General features: G+C 35.6%; 1 protein-coding gene across 1 annotated transcript in view; it reads left to right on the top strand.

Annotated features, from left to right (window-relative positions):
- LOC126365787 (ER degradation-enhancing alpha-mannosidase-like protein 3) overlaps positions 1 to 19,529 on the top strand; it is a 205,687-nt gene that overhangs the window by 145,582 nt on the left and 40,576 nt on the right. Inside the window, exons 15-17 of the mRNA XM_050008363.1 lie at positions 8,787 to 8,972; positions 10,536 to 10,655; positions 19,188 to 19,416. Coding sequence (XP_049864320.1) covers positions 8,787 to 8,972; positions 10,536 to 10,655; positions 19,188 to 19,416 — 535 coding nt within the window. The remainder of the gene's footprint in view (positions 1 to 8,786; positions 8,973 to 10,535; positions 10,656 to 19,187; positions 19,417 to 19,529) is intronic.

The raw sequence follows: 19,529 nt of genomic DNA on the forward strand, positions 1-19,529 counted from the left end.
TTAGTAAGAGTTGTTATTTTTTATATCTTAATTGTGAGTTGTATCATTAACTGCTATAACTGATATAACTTTATGTAGGTGTCCCTAATATTGTTAGGTAACATACAGGATAAAGTTTCCAGAATGAATTTCCACTCTACAGAGGAGTGTGTGCTGATATGAAAATTCATGGAAGCTTAATACTGTGAGCCAGACTGAGACTGCAAGTTTTGCAGGGGAACGTGTGTGAAGTTTGAAAGGTAGGAGATGAGGCACTAGTGGAAGCAAAGCTGTTGCTACAGGTCATGAGTCGTGCCTTGAGTACCTCAGTTGGTAGAGCACTTGCCTGTGAAAGGCAAAGGTACCGAGTTCGAGTCACAATTGGGCACTCAGTTTTAATCTGCCAGGAAATCTGGAGATAAAGTCTCTCTTCAATTTTCATTGGTGTAGAGTACTATTTATAGCATTGAAATTCTGGAGGCAGCAGAGGTAAAACACAGGGGGGAGGGGGAGGGAGGCTGTTTACAATTTGTACAGAAATGGGATGGCAGTTATGACACTGTTCTCTGAGTCAAGAGGCAGAAAGGGAAAGCAGTGGTTGAGAAAGGAGTGAGACAGGATTGTTGCCTATTCCCAATGTTATTTTGCATGCACATGGAGCAAGAAGTAAATAAAACAAAACAAAAGTTTGTGGTAGGAATTGAAGTTCAGAGAGAAGAAATAAAAACTTTGAGGTTTGATGATGACATTGTAATTCTGTCATAGACAGCAAAAGAGTTGAAAGAGCAGTTGAATGGAATGGACAGAATCCTGAAAGGAGGATATAAGATAACATCAACAAAAGCAAAACAAAGGTAATGGAATTTAGTCGAAGTAAATCAGGTGATGCTGAGGGAATTAGATCAGAAAACAAGACACTTAAAGTAGTACATAAGTTTTGTTATTTGGGAGCAGAATAAATTATGTCTGAAGTAGAGAGGATACAAAATGTAGACTGGCAATGACAAGCAAAACATTGCTGAAGAAGAGAAATTTATTAATATCAAATGTAGACTTTAATGTGGGGAACTCTTTTCTGAAGGTATTGTCTGGAGTGCAGCAATGTATGGAAGTGGAAATGGACAATAAACAGTTTTGACAAGAAGAGAAAGGAAGATTTTGAAATTTTATGCTCCAGAATAAGATCATGTAACTAAAGAGGGCCGGCCACTTTGGTCTCGCAGTTCTAGGCGCTCAGTTCGGAACCGTGCGCCTGCTACGGTCGCAGGTTCAAATCCTGCCTCAGGCATGGATGTGTGTGATGTCCTTAGGTTAGTTAGGTTTAAGTAGTTCTAAGTTCTAGGGGACTGATGACCTCAGAAGTTAAGTCCCATAGTGCTCAGAGCCATTTGAACCATTTAACTAAAGAGGAGGGCACTGAATAGAATTGGGGAGACAAGAAATTTGGTGCAAAACTTGACTAAAAGAAGGGATCAATGATAAGACACATTTTGAGACATCAAGAGACACCTATTTAGTGTTGGGGGAGGGGAGAGAGAGAGAGAGAGAGAGAGAGAGAGAGAGAGAGAGAGAGAGAGAGAGAGAGAGAGAGAGTAAGTGGGCCGTAAAATCCATAGAGGGAGACCATGAGATACAGTAATACATTCAGAAGGATGTAGGTTGCAGTAGCTTCTCAGAGATGAAGAGGCTTGCACAGAACAGGATAGATTAGCATGCAGAGCCTCATCAAACTAGTCTTCTGACTAAAGGCCACATGTGGAATACTGAATTTTTGCACAGAAAAAAGATAGATGGAAGGAAACTCGCTGAACAATTATGGGGGTATCCAGAAACAACTAGAATATTTAAAGCAAAAATGTTAATTAACAAAAGTAACTAGAATATTTAAATCAAATAAGTTAATTAATTTCACATGCAGATACTTTCATCTCATTAGATTCACCATACTAGTTCCAATGACAGTGCCACCATTGGGAACATTATTGGAGATCTTCAACTGGAATGTTTTTTGTGCTCTGCTTTAATTTGACCTCAGCCTCAATCAGTCGGCAAAATATAGTCTTGCATAATCTCCTCAAATAATAAAGTTTTAAGTCATGAGAGTCAGTTAATGTTGGTTGTACAAGTCCTTTCTACACAATCAAATAAATGAATGAGCATTGTCTAAATATGTAATCTCACAAAGCATGTATTTTGTGGGCTCAGTGATGGTGATGATTTTCATTGGCTGGACTGCTGTTTCATATACCTCGTACTAAATCATAAGGCATCTCATCACCGGTAACAGCTCTAGAAAGAAAATGTGGATCATCTTGTAGTATCATTCAGTAACTAGTTTCATATTCAGTTTCTACATTATAAAATGCTGGTGTACAATATTTCAGTATTCATGTTTGTGAAGTATTTTCAGCATTTGTCTTCTTTCAGGTTGACCTGGTCAAAAAGAATTTTCAAGTAATAACCCCCGACCACCTTCCATTTGAAACATGGAATCCACTCGTAGGCTTAAATTTTGCGTAAATATCTTCTTTAAGTTACACTTCCAGTTTTACTACAGTCTCAACTGCATATTTATCAAAGATTGTGCTCTTTTTCTAATGACCTTGTTGTAAACTGTAATCTTTGATTCTTTCTTCTTTCCTTTTAGTAGGATGATCAGTTGAGATGGCAGTGTGATTGTGACATTGGATCTATATTCCCAAGAAATGCTGTTAAAATATCCACCTGGCCATATTGATGTGTGTTTTACTTTAAATGAAAGTTGGGATAATCCCTTCAACAAAGTAATGGTCAATTTTGTTTCCATCTTTGTCCAAACTAGCCAGTGCTCCATCTCTAATGACTTCCTTTCTTCAGTAGTGTGGTGCACAGCCACCTTTTATCTTCTAAAGAAAAATGTTTGTCTTCACAGTAATAGTTGTCTTCTGATGTCAGAAATTGTGTTGGTCTTTTTTCAGTACTTCTAAAACAGAAACTGTTGTCTTAGTTAACAAATTCTGCAACAGGAACAAGTGTGGTGATTACTGTTGTCTTGTGAAGGGAAACAATGTCAGTCCTGTTGTCCTCTGCAAATCAAAGGTCTTGATAAAACCATCAAAAAAGCAACATGCCAATAAAAGTTTGATAAGAAAATAAAGGTAACCAGATTGTGTCGAGATCCACTACTTATATTTCGAAGGATATCAGTTTAAAATACTGGTATGCTTCTTAAGAACTGTACTATTCATGAATTACGGTGTACCATTCTGCACTATTGTTATTGTGTTACTGTTATTACTTATGAAATATGTATAGCTATATAAAAGCACAGAATACATTATCTCGCAACTCTCCAACTCTAAATTTCAAAAATTTAATCATCACACATGTATTAATAAAATGAACAACTAGGGTAATTTATTTTAACATTTTTCTCATTCTCAAGTTTCTGATACTGAATAAGTAGCCTGTACCCAACAAAGTCATCTACTCTGTTCAGAGTTTCTCTCTAAAACATAAATAATTAAAAAATTAAACATGAGTTACTGTTGCCATCACTGTTCATGTGCTAACACAACAGTTAACACTGAATGTTTGATGTGTACCCTGAAGTGCGTGAGACAGACATATTACTAGAATGATACTATTTGCTAGCTTTTTGCTCGGTGCACTTCCTCTTGCAGCTGTGCGTCGCTGCCTCATGTGCTTTGTTGCATGATAACTACTGTAATACTGTCAAGGCTTCTTGTTTATTAAAGAAATTTTAATTAATTAAATTTTTGGCTACAAAAATTATACTTCAAAACTGTGTTGTAATTAAGAGAGCTGAACGAGTTAAAATAGTTGAAGACAAATAAAATGATAACCATTTGCGATAAACATATAATTCTTCTCATTCGTGTTTGTGTCCTGTAATGCAACTTCAGTGCCAAATCACTTCCCTGGTTGTCAAGCCCACAATATGATTAAAAAATGTAATCTACACTACAAATTTAAAAAATTGGAACTAATAAAATTTTCTCCAAAAGATTTCTTGGAATATTGCTGTTATTTACGGCCTGCTACACTCGTATACCCAAATGCTACAGTATGGCAGAAAGCACTGAAAATCATACAAGTCATTTTCCATATCACTGAATGTGTGGGAACAGTTATTTTAATATTGGAACTCTTGATCTAAGATATTGTTATAACAATATTTTCAACAAGAGAGGAATATTCACTTACTACTAACTGAAACAGGGATAGCAGGAGTAGAGCTGATGGTACAATTTACAAAGCAAAACAAAATCCTGCTGATTGTGCACTTTTGAAGCTCTCATCCTAAATTTCTTCATGTGGAGAATGGCAACATGAAGGAGGGAGGATAAGAGACAATAATTTAGGACTGTTTTAGTGCTTTTTGTGTCTTTTTATGGAGGAATTGGAATGATTTTTGTGCTCTTCAGTTTTCCCTTTCTGCTTACGAAGGAATTTTTCAAAATTCTGAAAATTGAAGGTTCAACAAAATGTTTTAAACGTTGGTGCCTATCAACTCTGTTCCAGTTTGTTTCTCTTCCAAGAACTGGTAACATATATTGCCAGTGTCATTTAAGATTTTTATTTTGAACGGATGTTTTTTATTATAATTCTTGGCATTTTGGATACAACATCACTGCAAAGCATAGAAGACCTGCTCTTTCCTTTTTCTATTTCCACCTCCTGCCTTTCATCCTCCTCCTCCTCTTTCTCACCACCACTACCACTGCCACCGCCACCATACATGATGATGGTCCAACTTGTTCCTGTAGAGCTCAGGGCAACAATTTGACACAAGGAAAGTGTTTATATCCTGTTCTGTGGGAAGAAAATTGTCTGTTGCTTGGCATTTTGCTTTGGATACTTTTCTGAATTTTCATAAGTTTGTCAAAGAAAGAGGTTAGTGCAGTACTGTTGTGTTCTGTTCTCAGCTTTTGACCATTTATTATTTCCATACTTCTTTTTGTTATTTAATGGCTTGTACTACACACTACTTGTTATGTGCTTGTGAAAAGAAAACATTTCCTCTAATGATGACTTTGAACCCCTCATCAGAGTTAACTTAATTTCTTTTTTCCACTGAAACACTGATTTGTTGAAGATGTGCTCCTGTCTCTGAATTTCTGTGTTTCACAGTGGTGACATTGCATATAATTTTGTGTGTTTGTTTTATGGTTTCTCAGTTTCTTTCATAAGTTGTGACAGGTATATTATATTCAAAGAACAACACACTGCTTCTTTACCTGTTCGAAGAACAACACACTGCTTCTTTATCTATCTCTTGGAAATCATTTAGTTTTCTCTCAACTACACTTTCCAAACTGACTTCCTTATATAAGGAGATATTCATGCAATTTTCCATTATGCTGCTTACAGGATTAATATAAACTAGCAAATGGGGAATTGGCTCGGCAAATCGTATTGCTGACAGTTTACATCAGTCTTCTAGACTCAGTTACAAAACACAGACATACAGAATTTCAGTATGTATTTGCAGGTTCCATTTTGCATAATTACGTCCAGTAACTGTCAGGCAGTAAATACAGCAAGGAATTCAGTTAATTTTTAATTTTTTAAAAAATATCATTCTCACTCTCATCTGTGATTTTGTGTATTTACAGCCAGTCCTAACTTTCTTTTTTTTTCTCTAGTATGTGTTACATGTTTCGTAACTTAATGTCAGCACTTTTTGCTATTAGGAGGCATGTTCGTAATGGTCTGTGTACTACTTGATTGAGCATATGACATAGTGCTTGAAGGGGTGGTGGGGGGTCAAATCCTCATCTGGCCATCCGTACTTTGGTTTTCTGTGGGTCCCCTAAATCACTGTGATCTACCTCTAATTAACTTGACAGTGACATGACCAGAAGCTCTATCTTTCTTCCTTTTTATACTGTTTCTTATCATTATTAGCATCATTTACAAAAATGCGTTGAAAGAAGATAACTGCTGTTAAACAATGCATGAAATACACAATCAAACACCATTTTAAGTGGCAAACAGCAAATAGTTTTCACATTCATTAAGCTGTGTAAAAACTGGAAAAACTTCCCAGGAAATGCCACAAGTGATAGGTGAACACATCAGCAGATCTATTGATCACATTATTAACTGTCAACTTCCTTTCTCTGTATCAAAAAGCAATATGGACAGTAGAATGAGAATTAGTTTCAGAAGAATGTCCCACAACTCTATATTTATTATTGACTCTTTAAAATTGTCTATTTCTTGTATTAATTGTATCATTGCCTATCATGACTTGTGATTTTTATTTGTTATCAATAAAAGTTATGTTAATGACTTCAAGGAGAAGGAGCTGAAAGGAAATGAAAATATGCATCATTGCAGCTGTGCCTTGTAACTCCAATACTTAAAGCTCAGGTATTATTTTAGTTGAAAAAGATGCTAAAATACATATAATAATTTACATGAAACTGTTCTCATCTTATAATGTTGAGGTGCTGTTAGAATACAGCATGGTAGGCAGCATACTCAAGGCTTACCCACATTCTTATTTGTTAATCCTTTTTAACATTAGGCAGTTATGCAGTAAGGAAAGTATTTAAAATAATAATGTACAGAAAGCAGTAAAATTATATGTTCCACCTATACTGTCAGATGTCTTGCCTTTCACTTGTAATACCCAATAAATATTCCGTTTAGTGAGCAGTTCATTGTTTAAACCACGCTTTGGTTTTTCTAGAGGGTATGTTGGTAATTATGATATCATATATAAAATTGCTTTGGTTCATCTATAAAAGACAAAATTCATTTACTTTCTTACATTGCACTGACGATTTTAAGAATAATTCCATTATATGGTTTGCCTGTATCAGTTTTGTATGCCTTCTTTGTTCACTTTTTACGGTGCTGCCTATTGCAAAATTGACACTACAGTAGGTTGTCAGTGTGCATGGATTTCTGACAAACAAGTTTTCATTTGACTTACTGCCACTGAGAGGAGTGGGAGTTCAAGATTCCAGTCACTAACTTACAAAGTGTGTTTACTGTAATAAACTGTGTTGTAGTGTGTAGTTCCAAAACTTCTCTGTAATATCAATGTGTCAGCTGGATAGTACCTGTGCAGCAAAGCAGTAGAACATATTATATGTGAAAAGCAATCTGTTAGTTGCTGCATTACAAGTCCGACTACAGAACGCAACTTTTGAAGTTAAAAGAATCCTTTATGTATGCTCCTGCTATTGCGTAAAATGTCAAGGTCATATTTATCAGGTAGTTACCATGTATTTCAATTACTTCCATTTCTTCGGTATGTGCAAAAGTCTGAATCATAGTACAACTACCTTTCATTTATTGTTATAAAGTCAAATTGGCACTACCAAGAGTTAAACAGTTAAGACTCAATTAAGGCATACTAAATGTGGAGTTAAGTTTTACTTGTGTCAGGATTTCCCCCACTCAAAGGAAATTGCCACAGTTTATCCTCGCACCTTCTACCCTGAAGAGAGGAGAACAGCTATAAATTGATAACACAAACATAAAGGAGTGCACATTGTTATAACTCAGTAAAACTGAAATAAATTCCAGGACAGTATAAGCCACTTAGCACTGATGGAACGAAGTTTAAGCTGTAAATTTAAAAAAAAAGTATGTTCTGATGACATACATCACCAGGGCACAGTAATAAGCATCAGCAGAATTGGATATTCTAGTTTCTGCTCACATTTAACGCTAGAATTTATTTTAAAAATGACTTGTATATGTTAAACACTTCCTTTTCACAGATATGTTTTCGTAATTAGTGTTTTCCTGTTCATTACACCTTTACCACAAATTTAATGTAAGCTACATTCTGGCATGCACTGATGTTTCTGCATTATTTCTCTTGAAGTCATGGAATAAGATACTGGGTTTTTCTATTTAAGAAAGTAAACATGTGGGCTGAAGACAAACCAATACTTTCAATCCAGAAATATCTGTTACATAACTGTGGCTTACACATACTCTCTAAACATCATAGTTCTCATTTGTTATGTAAAATAGTGTCTACCAATGTGTTGTTCCATTATTATAGTTTTCCAACTTCTCTGTGCGTATACTTTGGATGCTTGATGAAGAGAATAGAGAGAGTTGAGTGGAACATCCATGTCTGGGCATACATGTGTACAGTCTTGATTTCTGTGTAATGTATCAGGATGCCTTTCATAACACCAATCAAGATACCACCATGATTAAAATGCTGCACTTATAATAAAGAAAAGTTAGTTTCAAATCCACATCAAGGCATCCTAATATAGATCTGTCACGGGTCCTTTAAACTTTTCAGGTGAATGCTAGGATGTTGCCATCAAAGCGGCCGCATTCAATTTCTTTGCACTTCTGAGAAGACTAATGCAAATTGATGCTCCATATACAATGGCTTTGATATCAATACTCCATTAACAATTTTCCTCTTATTTTCAGCTTTGTTATGTAGCGACTAAATGTCCCTTTTTAACTAGGAAGTACGGCATATTTCCTTTTTGAAGATTAAAACCATTTTATCCCATTGGCTGTTTCGAGTTTTAGAATGAATTTTCTCTGTTTCATTGTACATTTATGATACATCATCAGCTAATTTCAGACCATGAGAATTATGAAATGCTTCATTTGCATTAAAAATCAAAGTTCTATCTAAATTTCAATAGCTTAATCCTTATACTTTTGTATTTGACATTGTAAAATAAGCTGCTTCTAGTCAGAGTTTATCAAAAATAACAAAAATAAACTTTGCGACAAAAATTAATACTACTCTGAGTACAGCTGCAGAAACCATAATGAAGAAAGACTCTATATTCTTGTTATTTCAGGCCCAATCCCAAGCTGATGCAGAAGAAGGATTATTGTTTATGCAAGAGATGGTGGAATTAAGCAGGTCTCAAAGTCAACAGCATGAAGCACCACCACAAGCAGTGTTATTTAGGAGGGAAAATGAAAGAGTACTGTTGAATGCAGGCCCAGCACATTTTGGGCAGGAACTTCGTAATGGAGAGAAGGTGTGTAAAAAAAGTGACACACAATAAAACTTAGTGTATTATAATACTTTTTTTGTCCCTTGTACCACATCTTCCACCCCAGAAAGTCTTAATTAATAACAACTGGTAAAATCTTCAGTTGTACCAACAGTCCATCTACTGTTACCAAACATTTACTTGTTCTAAAATTAGTGCAAAACGGATTGTACAGTTTTATTTTTTCACTATTCATTATCAGTTTGTGACTGGTATTACTTCTTGTATATCTATCTGTGTTTAGCCATCTCCATTATCTGTTAGTGCATTTTAGCCATTTTCTTACTCTTCAGAAGTTTTTATCTGTAATCAAAAAAGAAAAACTGAAGGAATGGAAAATTTTTTTGTTCACAAAATTTTACATAAATGCTTTGCATTCTATATGACTGCATTCACAATTAAATTTTACCTTCATAGGTGGGTAGGTGCTGTTGATAACATCTAATAATCAGACAATGGAAAATCCAGGATGGAATGTAACAGTATTATGAAAAGGAAAGTTGCTACTCACCATATAGCGGAGATGCTGAGTTGCAGATAGGTACAGTAAAAAGAATGTCATAAATAAGGTTTCGGCCAGCTAAACCTTCATCAAAAATATATGACAGACACACACATACACACTCTCTCGCAAACGCAACTCACACACACGTGACTGCAGTCTCTGGCAGTGTGGCTTCACTTGTGTGTGTGTGTGTGTGTGTGTGTGTGTGTGTGTGTGTTTGTGTTTGTGTGTGTCATCTATTTTGGATTAAGGCCTTTCTGGTGAAAGCTTATTTGTAACAGTCTTTTTGTTGAGCCTATCTGTGACCCAGCATCTCTGCAATATGGTGAGTAGCAACTTCCTTTTCCGTAGTAATGTTAGCTATCATAATTGATCTTATAAATTTGTAAATCAATTATAATCAAATACAGAAGTGTTTTAAATCCACAGAAAGGAAGACAGGCTGATCAGTTGGTATGACTTTCAGTATAGCCAGTAGACAGACCAAAAATTATGAAATTGCAGTTTCCTTCCTTGGAGGAAGAGCAGAGGAACAAAGTGAGAGAGATAGTTTTGTATTCAGCATCAGTTGTTATCCTCCATGCATTTTGTGCATTTGTTCTTAACCTGTGTCCAGAGTGACTTATCCTTCCCTCTTCCTATTTCTTGCAATTTCTTCCTTTACTGTTGCTACTGGTTGTATTGTGAGTTGCATCTCTCAAAACTAATGACTGGTAAAATCATCTCAGTTTCATATAACCTAATAAGATGGTGTGGTTTTTGTCAGCTACTGCACTTTTCTTTAGTGAATTAGACCATCATTATTGTAGAAAGTGTTTTGAACTTTCTCCTTCTTTGAAAGAGAGAAAATAAATTGGAAGCTATTTAAATATCAGATATCACTCTTACCATCTGTTCAGAACTTATTACCAAAAAAAGAAAAGAATCTACGATCATTTCAGTAAAAAATCAATTTAATCACTGCATTTTAAAATACATTTGTTGTGGAAACCTGTAAATATTAGTAGTTCATTGTTGACAGTAACAACTGTTTCGCTCTCCAGATCAAGGGGCAGGTTGCAATTGCAGATCCAATACGATTGTGTCAGGATGCAGTAAACCCTTTAGAGCTTGTTGGCCATATAGCAATTATGGAGCGTGGAGACTGCATGTTTGTTGACAAGGTAAGGACATTAACAGTGCTTTAGAGGCATTGCAAAGTTATCCTACTCTTATTTAATTATTAGATTTATTGTTTACCGAGAAAATCACAAATTAAGCATACTTATTTTCTCACATCATTATTTCCTGAAAGCCTTACGGTGTGTTTTACAGCTCTGAATTAAGATTGCTAATTTGGGTGGGGTTTTGATTAGGGAAGCAGTGGGGAAGGATTGTCACTTTCACAATACTGTTAGTAACAGAAAATGGGTTGTATTTCAAAAATCATCCCAACATTCAGCTGCATTGATTTATGGAAATGGCACATGACCAGATTATTAGTAAGATGTCACTGAACCAGGAGTGAAATGGCCTGGATAGAGTAGCGTTGAGTTTTATAGGTCCTGGTAATCATATAGTACACAAATAGCACATTCTGATGTAGGACAAGTTAATGTATACCAAATATATTATATTTTAATTTGCATTACTTTCATTATTTCTACATTAAATGATCACTGAGTTACAATGTACAGAGTAAATATTGTACAAAAATAAAGAGTAGATATTTTAAAGCAGAAAGAGCATATACTGTACTGGCAGAATTAGTATTTGTATTACAGCAACATTTGCATGGTAAACCATCAAAGTTCTAGTAACATTTATATGATACATCAGTAAGGCAAAGACACAAATCGTTAGTGAACTTACTGAAGGAACTCGTGGAGGCTATAGAAGCAGTGATGAGTCAAATATGCCTTCGCAGTTGTCTTGAAATTTGCCAGGTCATTTAGTAATTTAATTTATGGAGGAAGTTTATAATAAATAATTTTCCCTTAATACAGGGTTCCTTTCTTATTCAGGGCAGTGTTGGTGGGCTCTAAATGAAAGTTTACTTTTTGCCTGGTGTTATCGAGTGGGTATTTTCATTTTTATGGAAGAGACTGGGATTTTCCATTGAATATTTTTTCACAAACATGGTTATCTCATACACACATATACATTTAATTGGGAGGATTTCTAGCTTTCTAAAGAGTGGTCTACAGGTTTTGTTCCATTTTACTCCATTATTCTTATAATTCTTTTTTGTAGCCTAAAGAGCTTTTGGTTTAGAGAAGAGTTACCCCAGAAAATAATTCCATATTTCAGTCGTGAGTTTATATAGGTATAATGCACAGTTTTCAGAGAATCTTCGTTGCAGCTTCCCTGTAATATTCCCCTTAGGCTGCATGTAGTGCTTAATTTCTTACAGACTTTTTCAATATGCATCAGCGATTTAAGGTTATCTTGGAGCCATACTCCCTAGAACTTAATTTTGTCTATACTCTGAAGGTATTTGTCATATATCTGAATCTGAGAAGTTTTCTCACCTTTTTTCATATTATAGCATTTTAGCGCCACTCTCTTACTTACATTTATTTTCAGTTTTCAATATTGTTTGGTGTGTCTGTTGTAGACTTCTGAAGTATTTCCATTTCTTTCCCACTCACTAGCACACTTGTATTGTCAGCAAACTGGATGATGATCTCACAGAATTTGTTTATGTCATTCACATATAACAGAAATAGAAGAGGTCCCAGAACTGAACCTTGTGGCACTCCATATTTAAATGGTGTCATACTTTGAATAGTGTTGAGTGAGTTTGATGGAATTTTGATGCTGCACTTCAACCATTTGTTTTCGACTGCTTGGGTATGACTTTATCCAGTTGTTAGATGTTCCTCTATCGTGTGATCTACGATATCAAAAGTCTTAGAGAAATCTAGACATATTCCAATGACATTTTTGTTATTGTGTAGTTTCTGAAGTACTTCACTTAATAGTTTAAAAATTGCTGTGTCAGTTGATCAGTCTTTCCTGAAACCAAAAATTGCTGTGTCAGTTGATCAGTCTTTCCTGAAACCATATTGTGCTGTGGATAGTATTTTGTGCTCTTCCAGAAAATCTACTACTCTTTCCCCAAGCTGCAACATTGTCGTGAATAAAACAGTGACTGGTATGTACAATAAGTTTCCTTTAATTTATGTCTATGGTCACAAATGTTTTGTGAACAGATTACCGGTTTTGGTCTATAGTGACTATCATCAGATCAGAAAAAGTTTGACCATACGTAAATTAAAGGAAACTTAAATCTACTACTCTTCTTCGAAAAAAATTTTCTATAATTTTTGAGAATACAGATAGTAGAGCAATGGGTCTGTAGTTAGCCACTTCATCCTTTTTACCCTTTTTGAATAGTGGTTTGAACTTAGCTGTTTTTAGGCATGATGGGAAAATTCTGGTTTGAAAGGAACTATTATAAAGGTGAGCTAATGGTTCAATAATGAGATCTCCACATTTTTAGTAAGGCTGTCTGGGATGCCATCTATTCCAGTAGAATTATTCACTTTTAAAGTTCCGATAACTGACAGGTCTTCTTTCTGGGTTGTTGGAAAGAGAAACAGTGCAGTAGGATTTATGTTGGTATTTGCAGATGAAACTGAGCAGTTTGTATTGCAAGGTTTGATTTCAGTGATTAATTGCTTGCTTGTATTGCTAAAATAAGTATTGAATTCGTTTGCTATTTCTTTAGGGTCATTAATTTCTTTGCCACTACAATTCAATTTATATTGAAATTTTGAGGAGAAACATTGTCAGTTTTGCTACTCCATACAGCTTTCATTTTGTTATTGGAGTTATTTATATAGCAGTCATTTGCCATTACATTAGCTTCTGTGATCACTTTTTTAAGTATCATTTTGTAATTCTTGAAATATGTAAGGAATTCATTGGATACTATGGAAGACTTGAAGATCTTATATCATCTTATATAATATTGCTATTAAATCTAAAGTATCATACTGAATGACTTCTTGAAAGCTACAAAAAGCTTCTGATTAGACAATAATTTTATTTCTGTGATTATTTCCTATCAATTACCACATCTGGCAAACAAAATCTCAAATAATACATGTAGTTGTGTTTAGGTTTTGTTTATTAGATGATGGTCATAGATAGAAGTTGGTTACAGAAATAAAATTATCATCTAAAATAGTATCTTCTGGTGGTTCTCAAAATATTATTCATTAGTTAATCAAAGTTGTGGACCACAATTTACCAAATCATATTATAGGGACTGCTGTGACAGTAATTTTGCTACTGATTATGAATCTTGAGCACCTATATTTTGTGGTAGTCAGGCATGTCTTTGCATCCCAGAGGTCTTATTATGAAATACTACATTTGTTGCACAAGCTTCTAAGTGCTGCTCTGAGCAAAATTTGTAAATATCAATATTCTTGAAACAACTATGGCAACTCCTCCTTTCTCCATAATTTCTCTACAGAAATAAGAAGCTAACTTGAATTCTGTAACATTTAACATATCTGTACCAGTGATCACATGACATTCAGAGAAGCAGACTATATCAGCTGGTTTGCTCAACTCTAATTCTTCAACACAAATAAGCAACTCATTGAGCTTACCCCTTAGTCCTCGGATATTCTTATGCAATAATGATAACTGATTTTGTGCACTGGTTAAATTACAACTGGATGAACCTAATTTTCCAGCAATTTTTGAGTATCTCTAGTTTCAATCAGAGGCTGTCTGCATGAATTGTGTACATTAAAATTTCCTTTCTCGCTGTCTATTTTATCAATGTGAATGTCATTTTCAACCTGCCTCTGAACATCTTTTGTTTCTGCCCTCCCTACCCTAAAAAAACTGCTGATCTGTCATTTGTAACCACTGGTACTTTACCACTTGTGACCATGCCCCCCCCCCCTCCCCCCCCCCCCCCCCCAAGTTATTTTCTATTGGCCCAGACAGTTTTCCCTTCCTTTCCCTGTTGAGGTGAAAACTATGCATAGTATAGTCTCACTTGCTGTTAGAGTCAACAGGAACCACACTGTTATGAGACCCCATATCTGATTCAAGTAGCCATTCCACATCTAAATTAACTCTCCTAACAGAAGAGTTTAAATGAGGCAGGTCATGGTGCCTCAGAACAGACACAAGCGCAACACCAGTATGTCTCGTTGCTGAAGCTGTCTTTACCAGGTCACTATCAATTGAATAATTAAGGTTGCTATCTATGCTGTTGCCCGCCCCTCTCACTATTACCATGGTGTCTTCCTTTGTGAAGTCTTTACGAAGTGAACCTACATCCTCTATCACCTGACCCAGACTTGCACTAGGTTTAAAAAAATATGTGACCTGGTAACCTGACCCTAGTTCACCCTCTACTATATGAACTACCTAACAACAAAACTTTCTTCTTCTTCTTCACAGCTTTTTCTGACTTCTTACTTCTCAAACACTTTTTGAAAGTTTGTTGTGTCCTGTCTACTCCTACATGTGTTTGTACTGTATTCCCTCCATTAGATCCTAAAGAATGAATTTATAGTTACAAATTCTAAGAATCCACTCAGATTTCTTTACACTTAATAGTACAACCATTGGGAAAATGAATGTGTGTAGGTAGTTTTAACAACAACTGACTGAAACAAAACACACACACACACACACACACACACACACACACACACACACACACACACATATATATACACATTTATATTTCTGTTCAGTCTGTAAAGATGATCTTTGAGGAATTGAGGAGGAGGTTACGTTTATTTATTTATTTCTTACTTCCATTGATCCAACTGTAATAAGCCCACAAGGATATAGTGTGTGTCATTAAACAGTCTATACATATGTAGTATTAAAGCAGTCAAAGTACAAAAGTAATACTCTGTTTTCATTACACAAATGTGATTAGAATGATGCATTACAGCAAACATTAGACACAGAAAGTGCAAAACAAATACAAAACCAGGTAAAATAACCATGAATATCGCATGAGTACACTACCTACATCATTGCTCAAACTTACACTTTGGTACATCACAGATCTATTAGGTTTTTTCCGTTGTGGCTAAAAAACTCTTCAGAACTGTAAAATGACCTACTGAGTAGAAAGAGGAATGGTTATCAATTTTGCATTTAATATCTGGTGGGAGTGCATTAAAAACTTTGCATCAGAGAACTGCACACCCTTTTGCACCATAGTGAGGTTTGTACAATCATTGTGGAAATCGTACTTCCTCCTAGTATTATATCCATGATATTCACTATTTCTGTTGTAAAACTGAGTATTTTTGCTGATGGAACACACAAGAGAAAATATGTACTGGGAAGTACATGTAAGTATTTTTAGTGTCCGGAAAAGGTTTCTACAACTACATCTAGAGTCTACGCTGCTCATTTATTGCCTTATAACACGTTTTTGGGCCAAGAATATTTTCTTTGCTAGTGATTGGTTTCCCCAAAATATAATATCATATGTTATAAGAGAATGGAAATATCCATAGTATGCTACTTTCATTGTGTCTGTATGGTGTGGGGAAAAATGTACATCACTGTACATTACTTCCTAGCACCCAAACATTTTATGTTTATTTTTTTATAAAATCATTTACATTGATTTGCACAAATAGATTCGAGTTATATGAGCTATAAGTTTGCAAAGTTGTATCAAATAACTTTTAGTATTGTAAGTTACTGTGCTTTTGAACATATTTTCATTCTAAATGTCTTGATTTACAGCCGTTATGTGTCCCGTGATGGTTTTATCTAACTACAGAAAATATTGCTTGTTAATAAAAAAGTCAGTTGAATTTCCCCTACTAGCAGTAACTACACTAATGCAGATATATAAATTATTGTGGTTAAGAATAAGCTATAATGCAATCACAAATAATGTTCAGTACCAACCCGTATGTAACTGACCAATGGTGGAAGGCAGGTTTCAGAGAATTCATATTTCCTGCCTCTAACGGAGACGCCATAAGCAAAATCACCTCAGAAATGAAGTGTAGAAATTTAGGTATCAGTATGCTAATCTACCCATAAAATAAATATGGTTATTTATTGAAGACAGAACATGTTTATTAATTATTCATTTAAATCTGTTTGCATTCATAATTCATTTGCCTTCAACATGCCAATTGCATATGTGTACAACAGGCAGTGAGTTAACTGAAACTGTCTCATTTGAACATGGCAGTATATTGATTTTGTGAACAGGCAGACCTCATTTTTATGTATGGTTGTGTGAATGGTACCAGACACAAGATTTCATGGCTGTATCAGACAGCATTTGTAAAATGAAGACGGTCAAGTTCTGCAATCTTAGGTGCTGTTTATTATCACGTTGTTGAGACAGGATACATAGCACCACATACTATTAACTAAGGAAGCCTGCTTGTTGCTCAGACATCTGACAAGAAAGACCATGTTCTATGGGCTGACGAAGAAGAGCCACATACCATCACAAGACAAATGGCCGTGGCATTTTGGTACATCTCCAAGTCCAGTATGGAGAATAATGCACAAGCATCCCATGTATCCATATCATCTTTGACATGTGCAAGGCCTTATGCCCGCCAACCACTTACCACAGGAGAACTTCTGCCTATGATTTGTTGCACAAACTGCAAATCCTTTTCCATAATGAATTTTCATGCAGCAGTGATATGAAACTTCCTGACACATTGAAACTGTGTATAGAACTGGCACTCAAATCCTGGACCTCTGCCTTTAGTGGACAAGTGCTCTATCAACTCAAATTCCTGTGCATGATTCATGACCCCTCCTTGCAGCTTTACTTCTGCCAGTACCTAATCTCCTACCTTCCAAACCTGACAGAAATTCTGCTGTGTAAAGTGCAGGACTAGTGCTCCCGCATTGCAGAGACAGACACGGCATAGCCACATCCTGGGGGATTGTTTCCAGAATAAATTTTCACTCTGCAGTGCAGAGTGCACAGATATGATACTTTCTGGCAGGGTAAAACTGTCTGCCAGACTGGAACTCAAACCCGAGACCTTGCATTTTCTGGGCAAGTGCTCTACCGGCTGAGCTATCCAAGTACACAGTTTTAATCTGTCAGAAAGTTTTGTTCCAGTCCATTGTTTGTCTTTGTCTCTTCATGTTTGATCAGAAATGAGGCAATATATAGAAGAGATGGAAGAACAAATCTGCACAACCAGAATCTAAGAGCTGACCACAATACTCGTACTGCAGTACAGGCTAGATAATAGCATCAGTCTGAGGTTAATGTGTGAACTGGATTTGTACGCCGTCTGGTAGGGCCACATATTCTTCCAGCATTGCTTTGCAGGTGCTGACTACAGACATTTTATTCAGAACACCCTCCAAGGCCTACTATAAGATGAGCTCAAGCAATAAGAAGGGACATGTTTCTGCAAGATGGTGCTCCAGCACATTTCAGTCTTGGTGTTCAAAATGCTGTGGCTGGTATCTACCATGACATGAGGAGGACCAGCTCCATGGCCTGCATATTTCCCTGTCCTCTGTCCTTTGAATCATTATCTCATTGAATATTTGTTGTGAGCGAAAGCTAGAAATTTGTGTGTGTGTTTGTGTTTGTTATTGTTATTGTATCTATCAACGTACCTACGCTTTTGTTTGGTAAGTTACAGAATCTTTGTTTTTAGATACATTTTTCTCATGTGGACTGTTTCCCTCTATTATATTCATATTATTAATTTGTTGTCTACACAACTGTCACAGTCTGTACTTGGACATGAAGAAAAATTTTTCCTGAAATTTGTAGATTTTATAGTGTACCATTATTTCATTAATTTATTGTGTGTTAATACAATGGATGCTTGCTGGAAACATTGGCTTTTGGGTGGTGGACTTCTTTTCTGCTGGTGTTGTTGATCCCTTAATCTCATCTGTGACTTCGGATTGTAAGACTGATGACCTCACTGTTGGGTTCCCTCTCACCTGCACCCCACAACCCCCCTTCCCCCACCCCACCCCCACTCCCACCCATCAACCAACCATTCATCTCTTCTGCATATATTCGTAGCCCATATTTAAAAAGATTAAAAAAACAACTGAAATAACCATATTCAAAATAAGTTCGGAGGTGGTTGTGATGTTTTGGTAGTGTAGTAACAAATAACGAGTGCCATTAAAAGAAAATACAAAGTCATCCTCACATGGAGGCCTCTTGGAAGTAGGCATCACAGTAACTCTTGAAACTGCATTTTCATGCTTTAGGCAAAGTATGCTTGTATTTTATATTCTTGTTACACATACAATAGACACAAGGTTAAAAAGAAACATGTTTGCAATTCTTTTTTGGAAATGTCATGCTTGTTCGATGAGACACAGTCACTGTAAAGTTGCCATTCCCATATTGAAAATGTGTTGTGACAGTTTGTTATTGAAGTGGTCAGAAATACATTGTCTTATTTATTATCATTGTCTTGTGATATCACCAAAGAAATAACATGAAATCAACAGTAAAAAAATTTAGTACAACCAAGAAATTTTAACTTGGAATGTGCAAGAGATATTAATACTTTCTACCTCTGTTTATTCTGTCGGTTGCCATTTAACTTACTTTAACATACAGAAATTAATAGTCATATTCGTTATAAATTTTGACCTTCTTTTTTCCAATTGTTGTGCTATTTTTATGAGTGAATTAATGTTAGCAGATTTTATTTTTTTAACTGGAATGTTTTGTTACATAGGCCCGCAGAGCACAGAAGGCAGGAGCAATTGCTGGTATTGTCTTGGACAATACAGTTGGATCTTCATCTGCTACATCACCAATGTTTGCGATGTCTGGTGATGGAACTGATGATGTCAAGATACCTGTTGTATTTCTGTTTCATGATGACGCTGTGAAGTTTCTTTCCTCTGTTAAACATAATAAGCAGCTAGAAGTTACTTTGACTGATATGATAACTGCCAAGAAAGGTATAAATTTATATACATACATATTTTTCTAATGCATAGATTATATTTAATCTAAATAGAAAGAATAGATAAATTAACACAGTCACTAAAATGGTGACATATTTCTTTATTTA

This window comes from Schistocerca gregaria, chromosome 4, assembly GCF_023897955.1.
Source record: "Schistocerca gregaria isolate iqSchGreg1 chromosome 4, iqSchGreg1.2, whole genome shotgun sequence".
NCBI lineage: Eukaryota > Metazoa > Arthropoda > Insecta > Orthoptera > Acrididae > Schistocerca > Schistocerca gregaria.